This window comes from Tachypleus tridentatus, chromosome 10 (genome assembly GCF_004210375.1).
Source record: "Tachypleus tridentatus isolate NWPU-2018 chromosome 10, ASM421037v1, whole genome shotgun sequence".
In the NCBI taxonomy this organism is placed as follows: domain Eukaryota; kingdom Metazoa; phylum Arthropoda; class Merostomata; order Xiphosura; family Limulidae; genus Tachypleus; species Tachypleus tridentatus.
The window spans coordinates 17063687-17083045 of NC_134834.1; the positions used below are offsets into that span (position 1 = coordinate 17063687).

The following is a 19359-nucleotide window of genomic DNA, read 5'->3' on the forward strand; positions in this document are numbered from 1 at the left end:
AGTTTATATCATGTCTCGCTTTGTTGAATGTTCAGAAATTTCTCTCTTTATCTTCTCCATCTTACTGAGATGTCTAAACGACACCTGGTGTGGGAGTGTTGAAGAGACACGTGCTTGCCACGTGCTGCACTTTGTTCCCAGTGAATGAAAGATGAACAACTTCCGGAAATCTATTTAAGATCCGAGGTCAAGAAAGGGGGGAAGAAATCCTCAAATTTAAAATAGCACAAAGACTTGACCTTGTTTTGGCTATAAGCGTGTTCTTTTAGATGTGCACGCGTTGCTTATCTGGACTGCTCGCGAACTAGATAACCTTGCCATCTGGTCAGCTTCAGTAATACTGAGTGACTAGCGTGGTGTCTTTGAATAAATACCAAAAGGGTAGACTGGAAGTTTTAATTCTCTGAAGGTTCTGTATACACGTTTTCAACACGTGATAGTAAAGTTAGTGGTTGGGTTTCCGGTACTTCTGTTAGTGAAGATAATTCGTTCAACAAAGCCCTAGAAAAACAGGGAAACAGAATGTTGAATGTTGACGTGTTCCTGCGACGTAGTTCATAATTCCTCAAGAAATTGTAGTAAGATATTAGAAGGAAATACAAAAGTATGTTTCATCCTAAGCTGTTCGAGGGCTATCTGCGCTATCAGTCATTAATTTTGAACTTATCGATTCATGTGAAGGCAACTTGTCAACAACACCATCCGCCAATTCTTGAATTATTGTTCTCATATAATAGGGTTTGATAATCACTGTATACCACAGTCATCGCTTCAAAATACAGAAGTTATTTTGTTTTGGTAACGGGGCGCGAACCATGGATACCCAGTCAGGTTCGCTTACCATTAGGTTGCGATCCGATATAATATAAGACTCACTTGGTTTATTTTAATGCGAGTCACCTGTATGTTTACGGACTTTCAACACTAAAATTTGGGGTTCGATTTCTCACGATGGACAGCCAAAGCGCAGATAGCCCATTGTGTAGCTCTTTGTTAAAATAACAAGTTATTTTTACATAATGGGTAAAGAATCCCAAGTACAAGATTCTAAACCAACGCACTTTTTCAAAGTAGCACTAATATGCTTACTAAAAATTGTAAAATCGACCAAAATAAATGTCAGTTTCTATTTATACTAAAATACTCACACGTTTATAGAAGTAACGTAATGAACAGATTGATAAAAAAATATAAAACTGGTAACTTAAAGTATAGTTTACCCTATTATATATGTGTGTATGTATGGCCCGGCTAGGCCAGGTGGGTTACTCTGAGGGTCGAGGGCTCGAATCCCGGTCGCTCCAAACATGCTCGCCCATTCAGCTATGGGGGCATTATAATGTTACGGTCAATCCCACTTTTAATTGGTAAAATAGTAGCCCAAGAGTTGGCGGTGAATGGTGATGACTTCCCTCTAGTCTTACACTGCTAAATTAGGTACGGCTAGGGCACATAGCCCTCAAATAGCTTTACGCGAAATTCAAAACATCAGACATTCATTATGTATATATATATATATATATAAACATACTGATTTATTTTAAAATTCAATAAACCTTTTTCAGAATTCAGTTGTTTAATCCAAGAAAATAACATTTTGTGATAAGTTGGAATATTTTTTTACAAATGGTTGCTATTAATAACGTTACCACGTAGTACTGTTGTCAAGGTGATGTGTATTGTGTGAATGGAGTTCCTACTGTTACATATTATACATTACTTACGTTACCACGTGGTACTGTTGTCAAGGTGATGTGTATTGTGTGAATGGAGTTCCTACTGTTTCATATTCTACATTACTTACGTTTCCACGTAGTACTGTTGTCAAGGTGTTGTGTATTGTGTGAATGGAGTTCCTACTGTTACATATTCTACATTACTTACGTTTTCACGTAGTACTGTTGTCAAGGTGATGTGTATTGTGTGAATGGAGTTCCTACTGTTACATATACTACATTACTTACGTTTCCACGTAGTACTGTTGTCAAGGTGATGTGTATTGTGTGAATGGAGTTCCTACTGTTACATATTCTACATTACTTACGTTTCCACGAAGTACTGTTGTCAAGGTGATGTGTATTGTGTGAATGGAGTTCCTACTGTTACATATTCTACATTACTTACGTTACCACGTAGTACTGTTGTCAAGGTGATGTGTATTGTCTGAATGGAGTTTCTACTGTTACATATTCTACATTACTTACGTTACCACGTAGTACTGTTGTCAAGGTGATGTGTATTGTGTGAATGGAGTTCCTACTGTTACATATTCTACATTACTTACGTTTCCACGTAGTACTATTGTCAAGGTGATGTGTATTGTGTGAATGGAGTTCCTACTGTTACATATTCTACATTACTTACGTTACCACGTAGTACTGTTGTCAAGGTGATGTGTATTGTGTGAATGGAGTTCCTATAGTTACATATTCTACATTACTTAGGTTTTCACGTAGTACTGTTGTCAAGGTGATATGTATTGTGTGAATGGAGTTCCTATGGTTTCATATTATAGTTTTTATCTTTGTTTGTGCGTGTGTTTGTGTCTCGAGTAGCAGTGCTTTCGAAGCATTTAGATTGTTTGTTATTCTCATAAGCGTGTTCACGGGGCAAAATAAGAAAAAAACAAACTTAAACAGCGTAAGACTAAATTCTGAAACTTGAAAGTTTATTTTATAAGAAGCTGAGACGAACACATATACTAACTTAAGATTCTCAGCTTTAAACATCCTAATTATTGTGGATTGTTCTTCTGTGTGTGATAACAGGTGTTTTGAAACAAAAGATCGTACGTTAGGACTAACTGTGCTCGTCTAACGTTAGGCCTAAGGCTAAAATAAGTTGGTTTATTTGCGTAGAAATGCATAAGGGTTTCTAGCACTATCCTTTCATAATCTTCAAATGTTAGACCAGAGAGAAGGCAGTTAGTCGACGACACCCTCCGCTAACTTTTGGGCTACTCACTCGTATAATGAAATTTGGTCATCATTTTTTATATATATAATGCAACCATGGCCCTACATTGTGAATCACTATTTTGCAGCAACAGTTCTCGAACCATAGACCTCATGACTCGCTATTCGGCACGCTAGACGTTAGAACACACCAAGCCCGACAAAATCCGTCGCGTGGTACATATTAATACATTTTCAGGTCTTAAGTGCATTATGGTAATCTTCGTTGATTTACTACGCATGTTTTGAAATGTATCAAAATTTAGAAGAAAAAAAAAAAAATCCAATTCAAACGAGGTGGCGCTGGTTGTCACAGAAATGTAATATGATATTATTAATATAAACAAAGTTTATATCCCATTAACCCTTAAACAAGGGAAATATTGTAGGTGGCAGCACCATTTCATGATGGCCGCCGTTTGAGGATTAAATATTACCTTTCTCATACGTCAAAGGTTATTTTGGAGTTTATTCTTCTAACGCTATTACGGAACTTATTTTTAGTATATCCTGTAGATGGCCTCAAGAAAGTTCATTTCTTACTCGAGACAGACTAAATCCATAAATATATATTTTTCCTTTCTCGTTTCTGGAACTTTGTTTATTTCTTAAATATTACAGGAGTGCTTATCAGGTTTTGCGCGGAATATAAGCGTCAGTCGTGCTATTCATTAAAACTCAAACGAAATGAAACTATTCCGAAAAAACAAACAAACTTGTGTTCATGTTGTGCCCTTTTTCTTTGTCGTTGGTCGTCTTTTAAAACTTACTTCGACACGCGACCTGCATTCACACAAATAAAAAGACGTAACTCGTGAACAACTGATCTCTTCACGAAGTTTGTAGAAACACAGAACAACAGAAGTCATCAATTTTGACCTGTCACAACAAAGGCCTAATAATAAAAAAAAATATTGTTAAAGTTTACTTTAAGGAGCTCTTCTTTACTTTTTATACAAACTAGAATTTGTCCGGAATGGTATTTTATAGAGGGCGCTTTCTGAAATTATAAATCTATATATATATTTTTTCCCCGCTGTAACTGTGCTTGGATATTTTTGTTGCTTGAATTTAATGGCGAAGCTATGCAATGGGTTATGTGCGCTTTGCACAAACATCAAACAAAACTGTACCGTTACAAACTTTCTTTCGTTTGTTTTTGAATTTTGCGCAAAGCTACACGAGGTCTATCTGCGCTTGCTTTCCCTAATTTAGTAGTGTTAAGTCAGAGAGAAGGCAGCTGGTCATCACTACCTACCGCCAACTCTTGGGCTACTCTTTTATCAACGAATAGTTGGATTGATTATAACGCCCCTACGTCTGAAAGGGCGAGAATGTTTGATGCGATAGAGATCCGAACCCGCGACCGTTAGATTGCGTGTCGAGTGCCTTAACCACTTGGCCATGCCCCAGTCCTGCTCAACTGGTAACTAAATTAGTTGTACCTAATGTTAACAGCAAATACCGCCAACTCTTGGATTATTCTTGTCTGATGAAAATTAGGTTTTGACTCTTAGAAAAGGACGCGATTAGAATACTTAACACCAGTGAAACAATTTGTGGTTTTAAAAGGAAAAAGTTATATATATATATATATATCTTTAGTTAGAGTTTATAGATATGTGAATATTATAGATCGTTTCTTTGATTTAAATTATACTTTGTTTTCAGTTCTGGTATAAATTTTAATGAGTTTTAAAGAAATATTCATTGTTTAGGCTTATTGGATTATTTTCTTCTTTCAACTCTCACTAGCTCAACGATATGTCTTCGGGCTTACAGCGATAGCAACCGGGTTTCGATACACGTGGTGGGCAGAGCACAGATAGCCCACTGTGTAACTTTGTACTTTAAACAAATGTCCCACCCTGGTACAGCGGTAAGTCTACGGATTTACAACGCTGAAATCAGGGGTTCGATTCCCTTCGGTAGACTCAGCAGATAGTCCGATGTGGCTTTGCTATAAGAAAACACACACACATACTTCAAACAAGATTGTACTTTTATGTGGAAATTTTATTAACTTATGGTTTATTCAGTTAGATTAATAATAGTTCAGTTTTAATAGGTCAGTTGTTGTGTGTTTACGTGTATTCTATAGATTATTATTTTTTACATCTTTATGAAAGGAAAAACGAAAACGTGGTCAGGGCACCAACATCAATAATTATATTCCCTCTTTCAATGCAGAGAGATGTTTGAGTGATGAGACTTGTAATGTTGTGTTAATGCGATAAAAAATAAAGCAACCGTTAGGTAAGCCTGACTACTTTCCAATTCAAGCATGCTCAAGCCTCACCTTGCTTCGTGGAATCTACTTCAGCGTTCTTTGAGAAACGAATTTGAAAAAAAAAAAAAACGTTTTCTGTTGAACAGCGCCCTCTGATCGTTATTCATGTCAATTCATCTTTTATGTTCAAACATCAAAGGTCCTGCTACTGAATTCTCGGTGAAAGCAACGACAGGTTAGGAATGGTGCGGTTTTTTTTTCCTTTTTTAACGGTCTAGTTTCTTGTAGGTAGTTTGTTAAGAGTTCGCAGTATATCCAGGGATCTGGGACCTTTGACCCACTTTATTGAAATATTTTCACGGGTTTCCATATGGAAATTTCGAGGTCCCACTGGGGTGGGGGAGAAAGGTTGAGGGAAATTGTGGTAGAGTGGAATGTGAGGTAAAAAAAATTAAAAAAAACACACACACGCACACCTCGTGTTTAAAAAGTATAAACCTTCACCAATGTGTTAAGGTTACGTAAATATAGTTTGTATGTGAGAATTTCTTGGATTTTGAGCACGTTCGAGCAGCTTTTTTATATGTATACTGAATGCACTAAACCAGAATGCTGATATCTAGCGGACAGAGCGCCGCCTAGTGAGTACACTTGTTAATAGAGAAAGCGACATGTGAAAAAATTATTACATTTTGTTTGTTTTGTTTGATATTTCGCACAAAGCTACTCGAGGGCTATCTGTGCTAGCCGTCCCTAATTTAGCAGTGTAAGACTAGAGGGAAGGCAGCTAGTCATCACAACCCACCGCCAACTCTTGGGCTACTCTTTTACCAACGAATAGTGGGATTTACTGTCACATTATAACGCCCCCACGGCTGGGAGGGCGAGCATATTTGGCGCGACTCGGGCGCGAACCCGCAAAATTATTACAACTGTGACGTGATATTTACTGTGTCTGTGTGTTGATGTTATCAGAAACCACGAGTCTGTGTTTAGAAGCGTGTAATAATATGTGAACCACACGATGACCGTTATACCCAGTGCCGAAGAGGTCCTTCACCCAAGATAAGATGTGTTTTATCCAATAGAAATGTACGATGTCCAAAACAAATAATGTCTTCATTATAATTAATTATACATTTCATGAGACATTAGTATTAGGCCTGTTATATTTTTAACACTGTGTGCTTTACTTAATCCGCCAGTGGTTTTCAGGAAGAAAAAAATATAAAATAAGCATTGGAACAACATTGTATTCACCATATCTGTTACCGATGATGCGAACATAGTGTAGTTAGTAAATTATTATTGCATACGGCCCGGCATGGCCAGGTGGGTTAAGGCGTTCGACTCGTAATCTGAGGGTCGCTAGTTCGAATTCCTCGGATTACGAGTCGCACGCCTTACGCGCTTGGCCATGCCAGGCCCCTGGTTTCACGTTACATGGTGAGAAAATCGAATGTTAGTGGCGGATGGTGTTAGAATTTTCATCGTAAACGGAATCTCAAGTGACACGGAGTTTACCTTGGCCAGTTGATGAGAGGGAGGTCAGACAAACAGCATCACCCGCCTCCTCTCTAGCTACTCTTAAAGAAATAGCGGGATTGGCTGCCACAGTTATAACATTCCATAGCGAAAGGCGCGAGTCGCATGAATTTCGGCTGCTTACCACGGTTCGAATCTCTGACTTTCTGAATTGAAATACCAGTGCTTTCTATTGTTCGCGTCCCCGTCACACCGAACAGGCTAAAGTGCAAATGTTTGTTTCCTTGGGCCAGGTGGTTAAGGCACCGACTCTTAATGTGAGGGTGACGGGTTCGAATTCCTGTCACACCAAACAGTTGGCGGTGGGTGGTGATGACTAGCTGCCTTCATTCTAGTATTGCACTGCTAAATTAGGAATGACCAGCACAGATAGCGCTCGTGTAATTTTTGCGTGAAATTCAAAAAACAAACAAAGAAATCAACTTCCCACCGCGGACTCAGCAGATAGTCCAGTGAGGCTGTGCTCTGAAACAAATAAAAAATGACAAGTACGTTTAGCTATAATCATTCTCCGCCATCTTTGAAAAGTCGTTCACGCCTAGCAGTGACGTCATTAATTAAAATAGAGGGTATTTTCTTTATTTCGCTCTGATTGATTTTATTTCAATTCTGTGAACAAAAATATTTTGCTAAACATAACGGTAAACATTCAATTTGTGTCTAAGTAACTTCTTTTTACAGACTAGCTCATTTATTTACCGAATAAAAGTGGACATTTAAAATCATCCGTGTGTTGATTTACAGAAAGGTGGATGTTGCCACCCTTAGATTAAGGCCCCGGCATGGTCAGGTGGGTTAAGGCGTTCGACTCGTAATCCGAGGGTCGCGGGTTCGAATCCCGGTCCTGCCAAACATGCTCGCCATTTCAGCCTTGGGGCGTTATAATGTGACGGTCAGTCCCACTATTCGTTAGTAAAAGAGTAGCCCAAGAGTTGGCGGTGGGTGATGATGACTAGCTACCTTCCCTCTAGTCTTACACTGCTAAATTAGGGACGGCTAGAGTAGATAGCCCTCGAGTCGCTCTGCGCGAAATTCAAAACAAAGAAACAGAGCCACTCTTAGATAATTGTTTATAAAACACAACAATGTGCACTTAATTATTTAGTTGTATGTATCGCTATGGTACGTTCTAAGTTATGCCTTTTCTGCTAAAATTGTTTCAGTTTCATCACGTGTCTTTCCAGTTGAAAACACGACTCGAGAAATTTATCGATGAACCACCAGAGGGCAGGAGCTCACAAATAAATCTGCGTTTTGGTGTTGTTGTTTTGAATTTAGCACAAAGCTACACAATGGGCTATCTGCGCTCTGCCCACCACGGGTATCGAAATTTGGGTTTTAGCGTTGTAAATCCGCAGACTTATCGCTGAGCCACCAGGGGGCCTGCGTTTTGAATAAAACGATCATTACCATCAGCTTCTGGAATATATTGTAGTGGCTCACCTTTTTCATTTACATTTTTTAGATAATGTTACTTTGATTTTATGATTTAATTTGTTAAAACGCATCGTATGTTCGTTCCTGCATACTTAAGTCAAAGAGCTTGTTTTATTTGCACGGAAGAGTCGTTCGTAGCCACCGAAGAGTAGAAAATTGCTAATTGATTTGGTAATTAGTATATGTATATGCCATTAATCATACTTTAAACGTGGCTTGCCACTGTTATAAAAGAATAGATAAAGTCGTTTAATGAAAGCGTGAGAAGTCAAAATCGATATTTCTCGATCAGACACTACAATCCATCATCCAACAACTTGTTTTTGTGCACGTGACAGGATATCGGTATACTTAACGCGTCAAAAACTATATGGTTTATATTCTCGACTTTGGATTAGCGAACCAGTTTGTTTGTTGTTGTTTTTTTTCGTCAGAGTTTAAAACAAGCCGATTTAATATAAAATAGAAATACAACTGGAACTTAAATAGAACCAAGAGTTATTTCTTTTTTATTTGAGAATTAAAAACAAAAACGAAGCAGCAAACCACACCGGTAAATCTACATCGTGAAAATATTATTAATTAGCGTTACGTTGAAAATTCAGCCCTTTCTTTTCAAAGTGGCCCGGCATGGCCAGGTGGTTAAGGCACTCGAGGGTTGTGGGTTCGAATCTCCGTCACACCAAACATGCTCGCCTTTTCAGCCGTGGGGACGTTATAATGTTACGGTCAATCCCACTATTCGTTGGTAAAAGAGTAGCCCAAGAGTTGGCGGTGAGTGGTGATGACTAGCTGCCTTCCCTCTAGTCTTACACTACTAAATTAGGGACGGCTAGCACAGATAGCCCTCGAGTAGCTTTTTGCGAAATTCCAAACAAACAAACAAAACGCTTCCTACTCTGGGAAAATGGTTGTGGTACAAGAGTGAAAATAAACACCAATATCTGGTCAGAGCATGGGTAGTGTCGGGCGTCATTTGATTAACTGTCTTCCCTGTAAGGATTATCAGATCAAAATTAGGGTTACACGTGTGTAGCAACTATTTGAAAACTTGGAAAAGTTGACCTGCCACTTGATATTGTGGAAAAAGGTAAGTTGAATTATCACTTTAAAAGAGAAAGAAGACTACGTCTGTATTTAAACCATCAGCAATGTATAATTGTTTTGTTTGCTTTTGAAAAGTAGTAAATATGGTTAGACAAGAGCTTGATTTTGTTAGGCCTAATAGAGTTGTATTTATTCTGTTCAAGGCTCATTAATACTAAGGCTTAGTTATTCAGCTGAATACAAAGAGAACCTTTGTCTCTCTTTCACCCTGATGGTTTAAAACTGCTTTAAGATAACGTATTTCTTATTGTGGAGGTATTTTGTATACGTGTACCGTATTCTTATGTTTGCGTTCAAGTAAGACATCTGCTCCCCGTGAACTCGTGTTTCGTGTTTTTACTGTTCCTCATCGCCTGTTAAACATGTTATTGGTGGTGGTTGCGTATAGCACGTTCATGTGAGTTATCGAAACCGCATCTTCACAGTAATTACTTGTTCGCACAGCGTTTATAACCCACCAAACATACTCGTCCTTTCAGCCGTGGGGGCCTTTTAATGTTGGGTAAATCCCACTATTTGTAGGTAAAAGAGTAGCTCAACAGTCGATGGTGATGACTAGTTGTCTTTCCTCTAGTCTTACACTTGTAAATTAGGGACGGCTAGTGCAGATAGCTCTCGTGTAGCTTTGCGCGAAATCCTACACAGACCGAACGTTTCTGTGCGAGAAACAGGTTATAATCTAAAGTCCGTGTTATCTATATGTCGTTCTATCTCTTAGTTGGTTTTACGAACTTTCAAGCTGTAATTTCACATTTTCATACATTAAATTTATTTACTGAAGTGTCGCTCGTTCTTTCATTCACAGCATTCAGTTTTGAGTGTTTTTTTTAAGTTTGTGTATGTATGTGTGTTTTTTTTATAGCAAAGCCACATGGGGCTATCTGCTGAGCCCATCGAGGAGAATCGAACCCCTGATTTTAGCGTTGTAAATCCTTAGACTTACCGCTGTACTAACGGAGCGCTTTTTTTGTTTTAAGAATACACAATAAGCATTCTGTGCTGTGCCAATCACGGGTATTGAACCCAGATTTTAGTACTATAACCATTCGTACACACCGTTGTATAAGCAAGTACTTTATATGTTAAATGTGAGCAGACATAAGGACAATAATAGCCGTTATTTAACTTTTAACTTGGAAAATTTGTACTTGTAACAAAACACGAGTTAAGCCTTCTCGTACGTTAGAAATAAAATTATCCGTACCCGTCTTTGAATAACTGTTTGATGTAATTGGGATATTTTTGTTGATTCTAAAGCTGAGAAGTTAGTGTTCATAATAATATTATAATATGCACAATAATATCAAATTTCTTTGTCTCGTAATCTCTACATAATTTTTAAAAATCAGTAAACGGGATTTTTTTTCAAATATATTTTGACTGGTTTTTGAATTTCGCGCAAAGCTACACGAGGGCTACCCGCGCTAGCCGTCCCTGATTTAGCAGTATAAGACTCGAGAGAAGGCAACTAGTCATCACCACCCACCGCCAACTCTTGGGCTACTCTTTTACTAGGAATAGTGGGATTGACCGTGGAATTATAACGTCCCCACGGCTGAAAGGGCGAAGATGTTTGGTGTGACAGGGATCAGAACCCGCGACCCTCTGATTACGAGTCGAGTGCCTTAACCACCTGGCCATGTCGGGCCTAGAAATATATATATATATGAATAACAGTGGCTCCGGTGGTTAGGGCACCCGAGTCGCAGTCTGCGGGTCACAGGCTCCAATTCCTACCACTGAGCATACTAGACCTTTAAACCATAAGCGCGGTTTAATGTAACAGTCAGTTCCACTATTCGTTGGCAAAAGAGTAGCCCAAAAGTTGGCGGTGGGTGGTGTTGATTAGCTGCCTTTCATCTGGCCTAGATGGCCCTCGAGTAGATTTGCGCGAAATTTCACCACTGGTTTAACAATTAAAAGCGCATTGTCCTTTATTTGAGGCCCGGCATAGCCAAGCGTGTTAAGGCGTTCGACTCGTATTCCAAGGGTCGCGGGTTCGAATCCAGGTCGCACCAATCATGTTCGCCCTCTCAGCCGTTGGGCGTTATAATGTGACGGTCAATCCCACTATTCGTTGGTAAACGAGTAGCCCAAGAGTTGGCAGCGGATGGTGATGACTAGTTTCTCTCCCTCTTGTGTTACACTGCTAAATTAGGGACGGCTTGCGCAGATAGCCCTCGCGTAGCTTTGCGCGAGATTAAAAAAAAACAAACCTTTATTTGATTATTTATTCAATGAGACACACATACAGTCTGAGAAACTCTAAAAGTTCAAAAAATTATGATACAGCGTAGTACTTGTTCATGTTACAGGTTCTTCTGCGCGTCTGGGATTGTTTTTTATTAGAAGGACCCAAGGTACTTTTCCGCTTCACTCTGGCTGTTCTGAAAATGCAAGAAGACGCCATATTGGCACGCTCTGACACCGTTTCCATCATGCGACAAATCAAGGTTGCAGCGAAACTGTGTTTTGATGTTGACATGCTGGTAAAGGTTCGTTGCTAGTTCTCAGTTGCTTTTAACTGGTGTAACTTATTTCAAAGTTTCTGTTTGTTACTTTAATTCGAATATGTAGCTGAAACGTACAGGGGGCGTAACTAGCACTTTTGTTTTTGTTTTCCAGAAATAAAAATGTATTTTGTGTTTCCACAGAAAATAATTTAAGTGACTTATATAAAAAAAATTCAAGTATTTATTTATTTACTAATCAGAAGATAGTGGACCTTTCACACTTTTCAGAATATTAAGGTGGTCGTTTAACCCCTAACCCCTTGGCTACGCGCTTGAATTATTTAGACGCAAATAACCATATAACATTTTAAAATATTCTGTGTTCTACCATTTTGCATTTAAGAAAATATCGGTTAATTTATTGAAGATCGCGGTAAATGTTCTGTATGTTTTAAACATCCTACAAGTCATGCTCTTCCTGGGCTCGGTCATGGCCAGGTGGTTAAAACACTCGACTCGTTATCTGAGGGTCGTGTTCGAATCTCCGTTACACCAAACATGCTCTCCTCTCAGCCATGGGGACGTTATAATGTGATGGTTAATCCTACTATTCGTTGGTAGTGGTGGGTGGTGATGACTAGCTGCCTTCCCTCTAGTCTTACACTGCTAAATTAGGGACGGCTAGCACAGATAGCCCTCGAGTAGCTTTGTGCGAAATTCAAAAACAAACAAAAAACAAAACTTGTTCTTACTTGTACAAGAATCTGTACCGACTTTTGAGATTAGCCAAACTTCAGACTGATGATAAAGCTTGGAATAACCATTGTTTCATGTAACTTTGACATGAGGCAATCGATTAATATACGTTTACGACTTTTGTTTATCCGGTTTATCAATAAGATGCTAATTATACACAGAAAATCATTACAGAATTATAGAAAGACAACCTGAACATTCTAAACTAGTTTCAATTAATTAAATTGTAACAATATTTATCATTAAAGTTTCTAGATAAAATACTCACCAAAACACTTACTACTTTTTTGCGCAGTTCACTTAACTAGCTTGTAGTTATCCACAAGAATGTCTGATTAGGATCTCAACTCTGATTTTAGAATGTTAAATTAATACTTTCATTGTAATACTTTCAGACAACATTCGAGGAACTCGAACCTTTCCCTCGACGTCAAGACATCGCTGCTAGACAAGCATGTTACCAGAGGACTTTGTTGGAGAAATCAAAGAAACGAGAAATGGAAAGGAAAGCCATAAAAGAAAGAGAAACTGCGGTTAGTAACAGAGTTTTAGATAAACTAAAAATTTTAAATCAAAATTTCAAAAATGTACAAAGATCAGAAGGCTACTTCTCTTATATTGTGTTTTCTTACAGCAAAGCCACATCGGAATATCTGCTGAGCCCACCGAGGGGAATAAAACCCCTAATTTTAGAGTTGTAAATTTGTAGACTTACCGCTGTACTATCGGGGGGGGGGGGTTCACTTATATAATAGGCCCGGCATAGCCTGCTGGGTTAAGGCGTTCCACTCGTAATCCGAGGGTCGCGGGTTCTGAATCCTCGTCGCACCAAACATGCTCACCCTTTCAACTGTGGGGGCGTTATAATATAACGGTCAATCCCACTATTCGTAGTAAAAGAGTAGCCCAAGGTGGTGGGTGGTGATGACTAGCTGCCTTCCCTCTAGTCTCACACTGCTAAATTAGAGACGGCTAGCCCTTGAGTAACTTCACGCGAAATTAAAAACAAAACAAACAAACTTATATGTCTGTGGACTTAAAACGCTAGAAACTGGGTTTAGATACCCGTGGTGAGCAGAGCACAGCCAGTCCAATCAGTAGTTTGATATTGAACTCCTAAATAAACAAACAAAAACAATCCAAAGAAGGAGATATTTCATGGCTAAGTGAACTTAGCTAAAACTCGAGTTTTGAAACCTTGAAAAATGGTTCAAAAGTACTAATTAGCAAACAAACTCGAAATATATATTGCAAGAAAATATAAAACATAAAGAACCATCTTTATATTTTATTAGAAAATATCCTGAGAAAACGTAATACGTCTCCATCTATCGGAAGCTAAAAGTATTAATACAGCATTTTTTAAAAAAAGAAAACGATTTTGTTTTGAATTTCGCACAAAGTTACTCGAGGGCTATCTGCGCTAGCCGTCCCTAATTTAGCAGAGTAAGACTATAGGGAAGGCAGCTAGTCATCACCACCCACCGCCAACGCTTAGGCTACTCTTTTTACCAACGAATAGTGGGATTGACCGTCACATTATAACGCCCCCACGGCTGAAAGGGCGAGCATGTTTGGTGTGACGGGGATTCGAACCCGTGACCCTCAGATTACGAGTCGCACGCCTTAACACGTTTGCCCATGCCGGGCCAAGGAAAGGTTTGGAGTACACGACATGAAACTTTTTAAATCAAAGATAGAAAGTTAAAGATAGAACTTAAAATACAATGTTTGTTATATGCTAGCTTAATAGCTAGGTCGGTGTAAGTCATCGAATTGTGTGTTTATAGACAAGTGAAGCCAAAACCCGGGGTTCGATTCTCTGTATTGGACTGACAACAGTTACCTTTTCCCCAAAACAAACAAGATAAACGTGTCTCCGCCTACCGGAAATAAAAAATATTAACAGTGCATTCATTTGCAAATAAGGCCGCGCCCTCTGTCTTTGTGTATCTCTACGTCTGTCATTTGTCTTAATTAATATGTTGTAGAAATTTAGTTCGTTCGATTTTAATATCGTGTTTCATTGTTGTTATGACTTTTCAGTTAGCTGACTTCGATGAAGAACCTTCCCAGTTCATTATGGAATGTGCAGCTGTTTATGATAAAGGTAAGTTTTATTGTTGTGTAGAATAAAACAAGGGATTCTTCAAACCTCTTATTAAAGAACAATAAATACTTGTGCATCTTATAGAGAATGGCATAACTTGTGTATGTTAAGTTGAATGACATAACTTGTGTATGTTATGTTGAATGACATAACTTGTGTATGTTAAGTTGAATGATATAACTTGTGCATGTTAAGTTGAATGACATAACTTGTGTATGTTAAGTTGAATGATATAACTTGTGCATGTTAAGTTGAATGACATAACTTGTGTATGTTATGTTGAATGACATAACTTGTGTATGTTAAGTTGAATGATATAACTTGTATATGTTAAGTTGAATGACATAACTTGTGCATGTTAAGTTGAATGATATAACTTGTGCATGTTAAGTTGAATGACATAACTTGTGTATGTTATGTTGAATGACATAACTTGTGTATGTTAAGTTGAATGATATAACTTGTGTATGTTAAGTTGAATGATATAACTTGTGCATGTTAAGTTGAATGACATAACTTGTGTATGTTAAGTTGAATGACATAACTTGTATATGTTAAGTTGAATGACATAACTTGTGTATGTTAAGTTGAATGACATAACTTGTATATGTTAAGTTGAATGACATAACTTGTGTATGTTAAGTTGAATGACATAACTTGTGCATGTTAAGTTGAATGACATAACTTGTGTATGTTATGTTGAATGACATAACTTGTGTATGTTAAGTTGAATGATATAACTTGTGTATGTTAAGTTGAATGATATAACTTGTGCATGTTAAGTTGAATGACATAACTTGTGTATGTTATGTTGAATGACATAACTTGTGTATGTTAAGTTGAATGACATAACTTGTATATGTTAAGTTGAATGACATAACTTGTGTATGTTAAGTTGAATGACATAACTTGTATATGTTAAGTTGAATGACATAACTTGTGCATGTTAAGTTGAATGACATAACTTGTGTATGTTATGTTGAATGACATAACTTGTGTATGTTAAGTTGAATGATATAACTTGTGTATGTTAAGTTGAATGATATAACTTGTGCATGTTAAGTTGAATGACATAACTTGTGTATGTTATGTTGAATGACATAACTTGTGTATGTTAAGTTGAATGACATAACTTGTATATGTTAAGTTGAATGACATAACTTGTGTATGTTAAGTTTAATGACATAACTTGTATATGTTAAGTTGAACGACATAACTTGTGTACGTTATGTTGAATGACATAACTTGTGAATGTTAAGTTGAATGACATAACTTGTGTATGTTAAGTTGAATGACATAACTCGTGTATGTTATGTTGAATGACATAACTTGTGTATGTTAAGTTGAATGACATAACTTGTATATGTTAAGTTGAATGACATAACTTGTGCATGTTAAGTTGAATGACATAACTTGTGCATGTTAAGTTGAATGATATAACTTGTGTATGTTAAGTTGAATGATATAACTTGTGCATGTTAAGTTGAATGACATAACTTCTGTATGTTATGTTGAATGACATAACTTCTGTATGTTAAGTTGAATGACATAACTTGTGTATGTTAAGTTGAATGACATAACTTGTGTATGTTATGTTGAATGACATAACTTGTGTATGTTAAGTTGAATGACATAACTTGTGTATGTTATGTTGAATGACATAACTTGTGAATGTTAAGTTGAATGACATAACTTGTGTATGTTAAGTTGAATGACATAACTCGTGTATGTTATGTTGAATGACATAACTTGTGTATGTTAAGTTGAATGACATAACTTGTATATGTTAAGTTGAATGACATAACTTGTGCATGTTAAGTTGAATGACATAACTTGTGCATGTTAAGTTGAATGACATAACTTGTGTATGTTAAGTTGAATGACATAACTTGTGCATGTTATGTAGAATGGCATAAATTGTGTATGTTAAGTTGAATGACATAACTTGTGTATGTTAAGTTGAATGACATAACTTGTGCATGTTAAGTTGAATGACATAACTTGTGTATGTTATGTAGAATGGCATAACTTGTGTATGTTAAGTTGAATGACATAACTTGTGTATGTTAAGTTGAATGACATAACTTGTGCATGTTATGTAGAATGGCATAACTTGTGTATGTTAAGTTGAATGACATAACTTGTGTATGTTAAGTTGAATGACATAACTTGTGCATGTTAAGTTGAATGACATAACTTGTATATGTTATGTAGAATGGCATAACTTGTATATGTTAAGTTGAATGACATAACTTGTATATGTTAAGTTGAATGACATAACTTGTGCATGTTAAGTTGAATGACATAACTTGTGCATGTTAAGTTGAATGACATAACTTGTGCATGTTAAGTTGAATGACATAACTTGTATATGTTATGTAGAATGGCATAACTTGTATATGTTAAGTTGAATGACATAACTTGTATATGTTATGTAGAATAACATAACTTGTGTATGTTAAGTTGAATGACATAACTTGTGTATGTTAAGTTGAATGACATAACTTGTATATGTTAAGTTGAATGACATAACTTGTATATGTTATGTAGAATGGCATAACTTGTGTATGTTAAGTTGAATGACATAACTTGTGCATGTTAAGTTGAATGACATAACTTGTATATGTTATGTAGAATGGCATAACTTGTGTATGTTAAGTTGAATGACATAACTTGTGCATGTTAAGTTGAATGACATAACTTGTATATGTTAAGTTGAATGACATAACTTGTGCATGTTAAGTTGAATGACATAACTTGTGCATGTTAAGTTGAATGACATAACTTGTATATGTTAAGTTGAATGACATAACTTGTGCATGTTAAGTTGAATGACATAACTTGTGTATGTTAAGTTGAATGACATAACTTGTGTATGTTAAGTTGAATGACATAACTTGTATATGTTAAGTTGAATGACATAACTTGTGCATGTTAAGTTGAATGACATAACTTGTGTATGTTAAGTTTAATGACATAACTTGTATATGTTAAGTTGAATGACATAACTTGTATATGTTAAGTTGAATGACATAACTTGTGCATGTTAAGTTGAATGACATAACTTGTATATGTTATGTAGAATGGCATAACTTGTGTATGTTAAGTTGAATGACATAACTTGTGCATGTTAAGTTGAATGACATAACTTGTGTATGTTAAGTTGAATGACATAACTTGTGCATGTTAAGTTGAATGACATAACTTGTATATGTTATGTAGAATGGCATAACTTGTGTATGTTAAGTTCAATGACATAACTTGTGTATGTAATGTAGAATGGCATAACTTGTGCATGTTAAGTTGAATGACATAACTTGTGTATGTTAAGTTGAATGACATAACTTGTGCATGTTAAGTTGAATGACATAACTTGTGTATGTTAAGTTCAATGACATAACTTGTGCATGTTAAGTTGAATGGCATAAGTTGTGCATGTTAAGTTGAATGACATAACTTGTATATGTTATGTAGAATGGCATAACTTGTGTATGTTAAGTTGAATGACATAACTTGTGTATGTAATGTAGAATGGCATAACTTGTGTATGTTAAGTTGAATGGCATAACTTGTGTAGGTTAAGTTGAATGACATAACTTGTGCATGTTAAGTTGAATGACATAACTTGTGTAGGTTAAGTTGAATGACATAACTTGTATATGTTAAATTGAATGACATAACTTGTGTATGTTAAGTTGAATGACATAACTTGTATATGTTAAGTTGAATGACATAACTTGTATATGTTAAGTTGAATGACATAACTTGTATATGTTATGTAGAATGGCATAACTTGTGTATGTTAAGTTGAATGACATAACTTGTGTATGTAATGTAGAATGGCATAACTTGTGCATATTAAGTTGAATGACATAACTTGTGTATGTTAAGTTGAATGACATAACTTGTGCATGTTAAGTTGAATGACATAACTTGTGTATGTTAAGTTCAATGACATAACTTGTGCATGTTAAGTTGAATGGCATAAGTTGTGTATGTTAAGTTGAATGACATAACTTGTATATGTTATGTAGAATGGCATAACTTGTGTATGTTAAGTTCAATGACATAACTTGTGCATGTTAAGTTGAATGGCATAAGTTGTGCGTGTTAAGTTGAATGAAATAACTTGTATATGTTATGTAGAATGGCATAACTTGTGTATGTAATGTAGAATGACATAACTTGTGTATGTTAAGTTGAATGACATAACTTGTATATGTTATGTAGAATGGCATAACTTGTGTATGTTAAGTTGAATGACATAACTTGTGTATGTTAAGTTGAATAACATAACTTGTGTATGTAATGTAGAATGGCATAACTTGTGTATGTTCAGTTGAATGGCATAACTTGTGTAGGTTAAGTTGAATGACATAACTTGTGCATGTTAAGTTGAATGACATAACATGTTAAGTTGAATGACATGTGTAATGTTAAGTTGAATGACATAACTTGTGTATGTTAAGTTGAATGACATAACTTGTGCATGTTAAGTTGAATGACATAACTTGTGTATGTTAAGTTGAATGACATAACTTGTGCATGTTAAGTTGAATGACATAACTTGTATATGTTATGTTGAATGACATAACTTGTAGTTAAGTTGAATAACATAACTTGTGTATGTTAAGTTGAATGACATAACTTGTGTATGTAATGTAGCATAATGTGCATAACTTGAATGCATGTTAAGTTGAATGGCATAACTTGTAAGTTATGACATAACTTAAGTTGAATGACATAACTTGTGCATGTTAAGTTGAA

At 36.4% G+C, this 19359-nt stretch overlaps 1 protein-coding gene across 1 annotated transcript in view; it reads left to right on the plus strand.

The window, feature by feature from the left end:
* LOC143227975 (uncharacterized) overlaps positions 1-19359 on the plus strand; it is a 187627-nt gene that overhangs the window by 66084 nt on the left and 102184 nt on the right. Inside the window, exons 9-11 of the mRNA XM_076459327.1 lie at positions 11589-11768; positions 12878-13015; positions 14529-14592. Coding sequence (XP_076315442.1) covers positions 11589-11768; positions 12878-13015; positions 14529-14592 — 382 coding nt within the window. The remainder of the gene's footprint in view (positions 1-11588; positions 11769-12877; positions 13016-14528; positions 14593-19359) is intronic.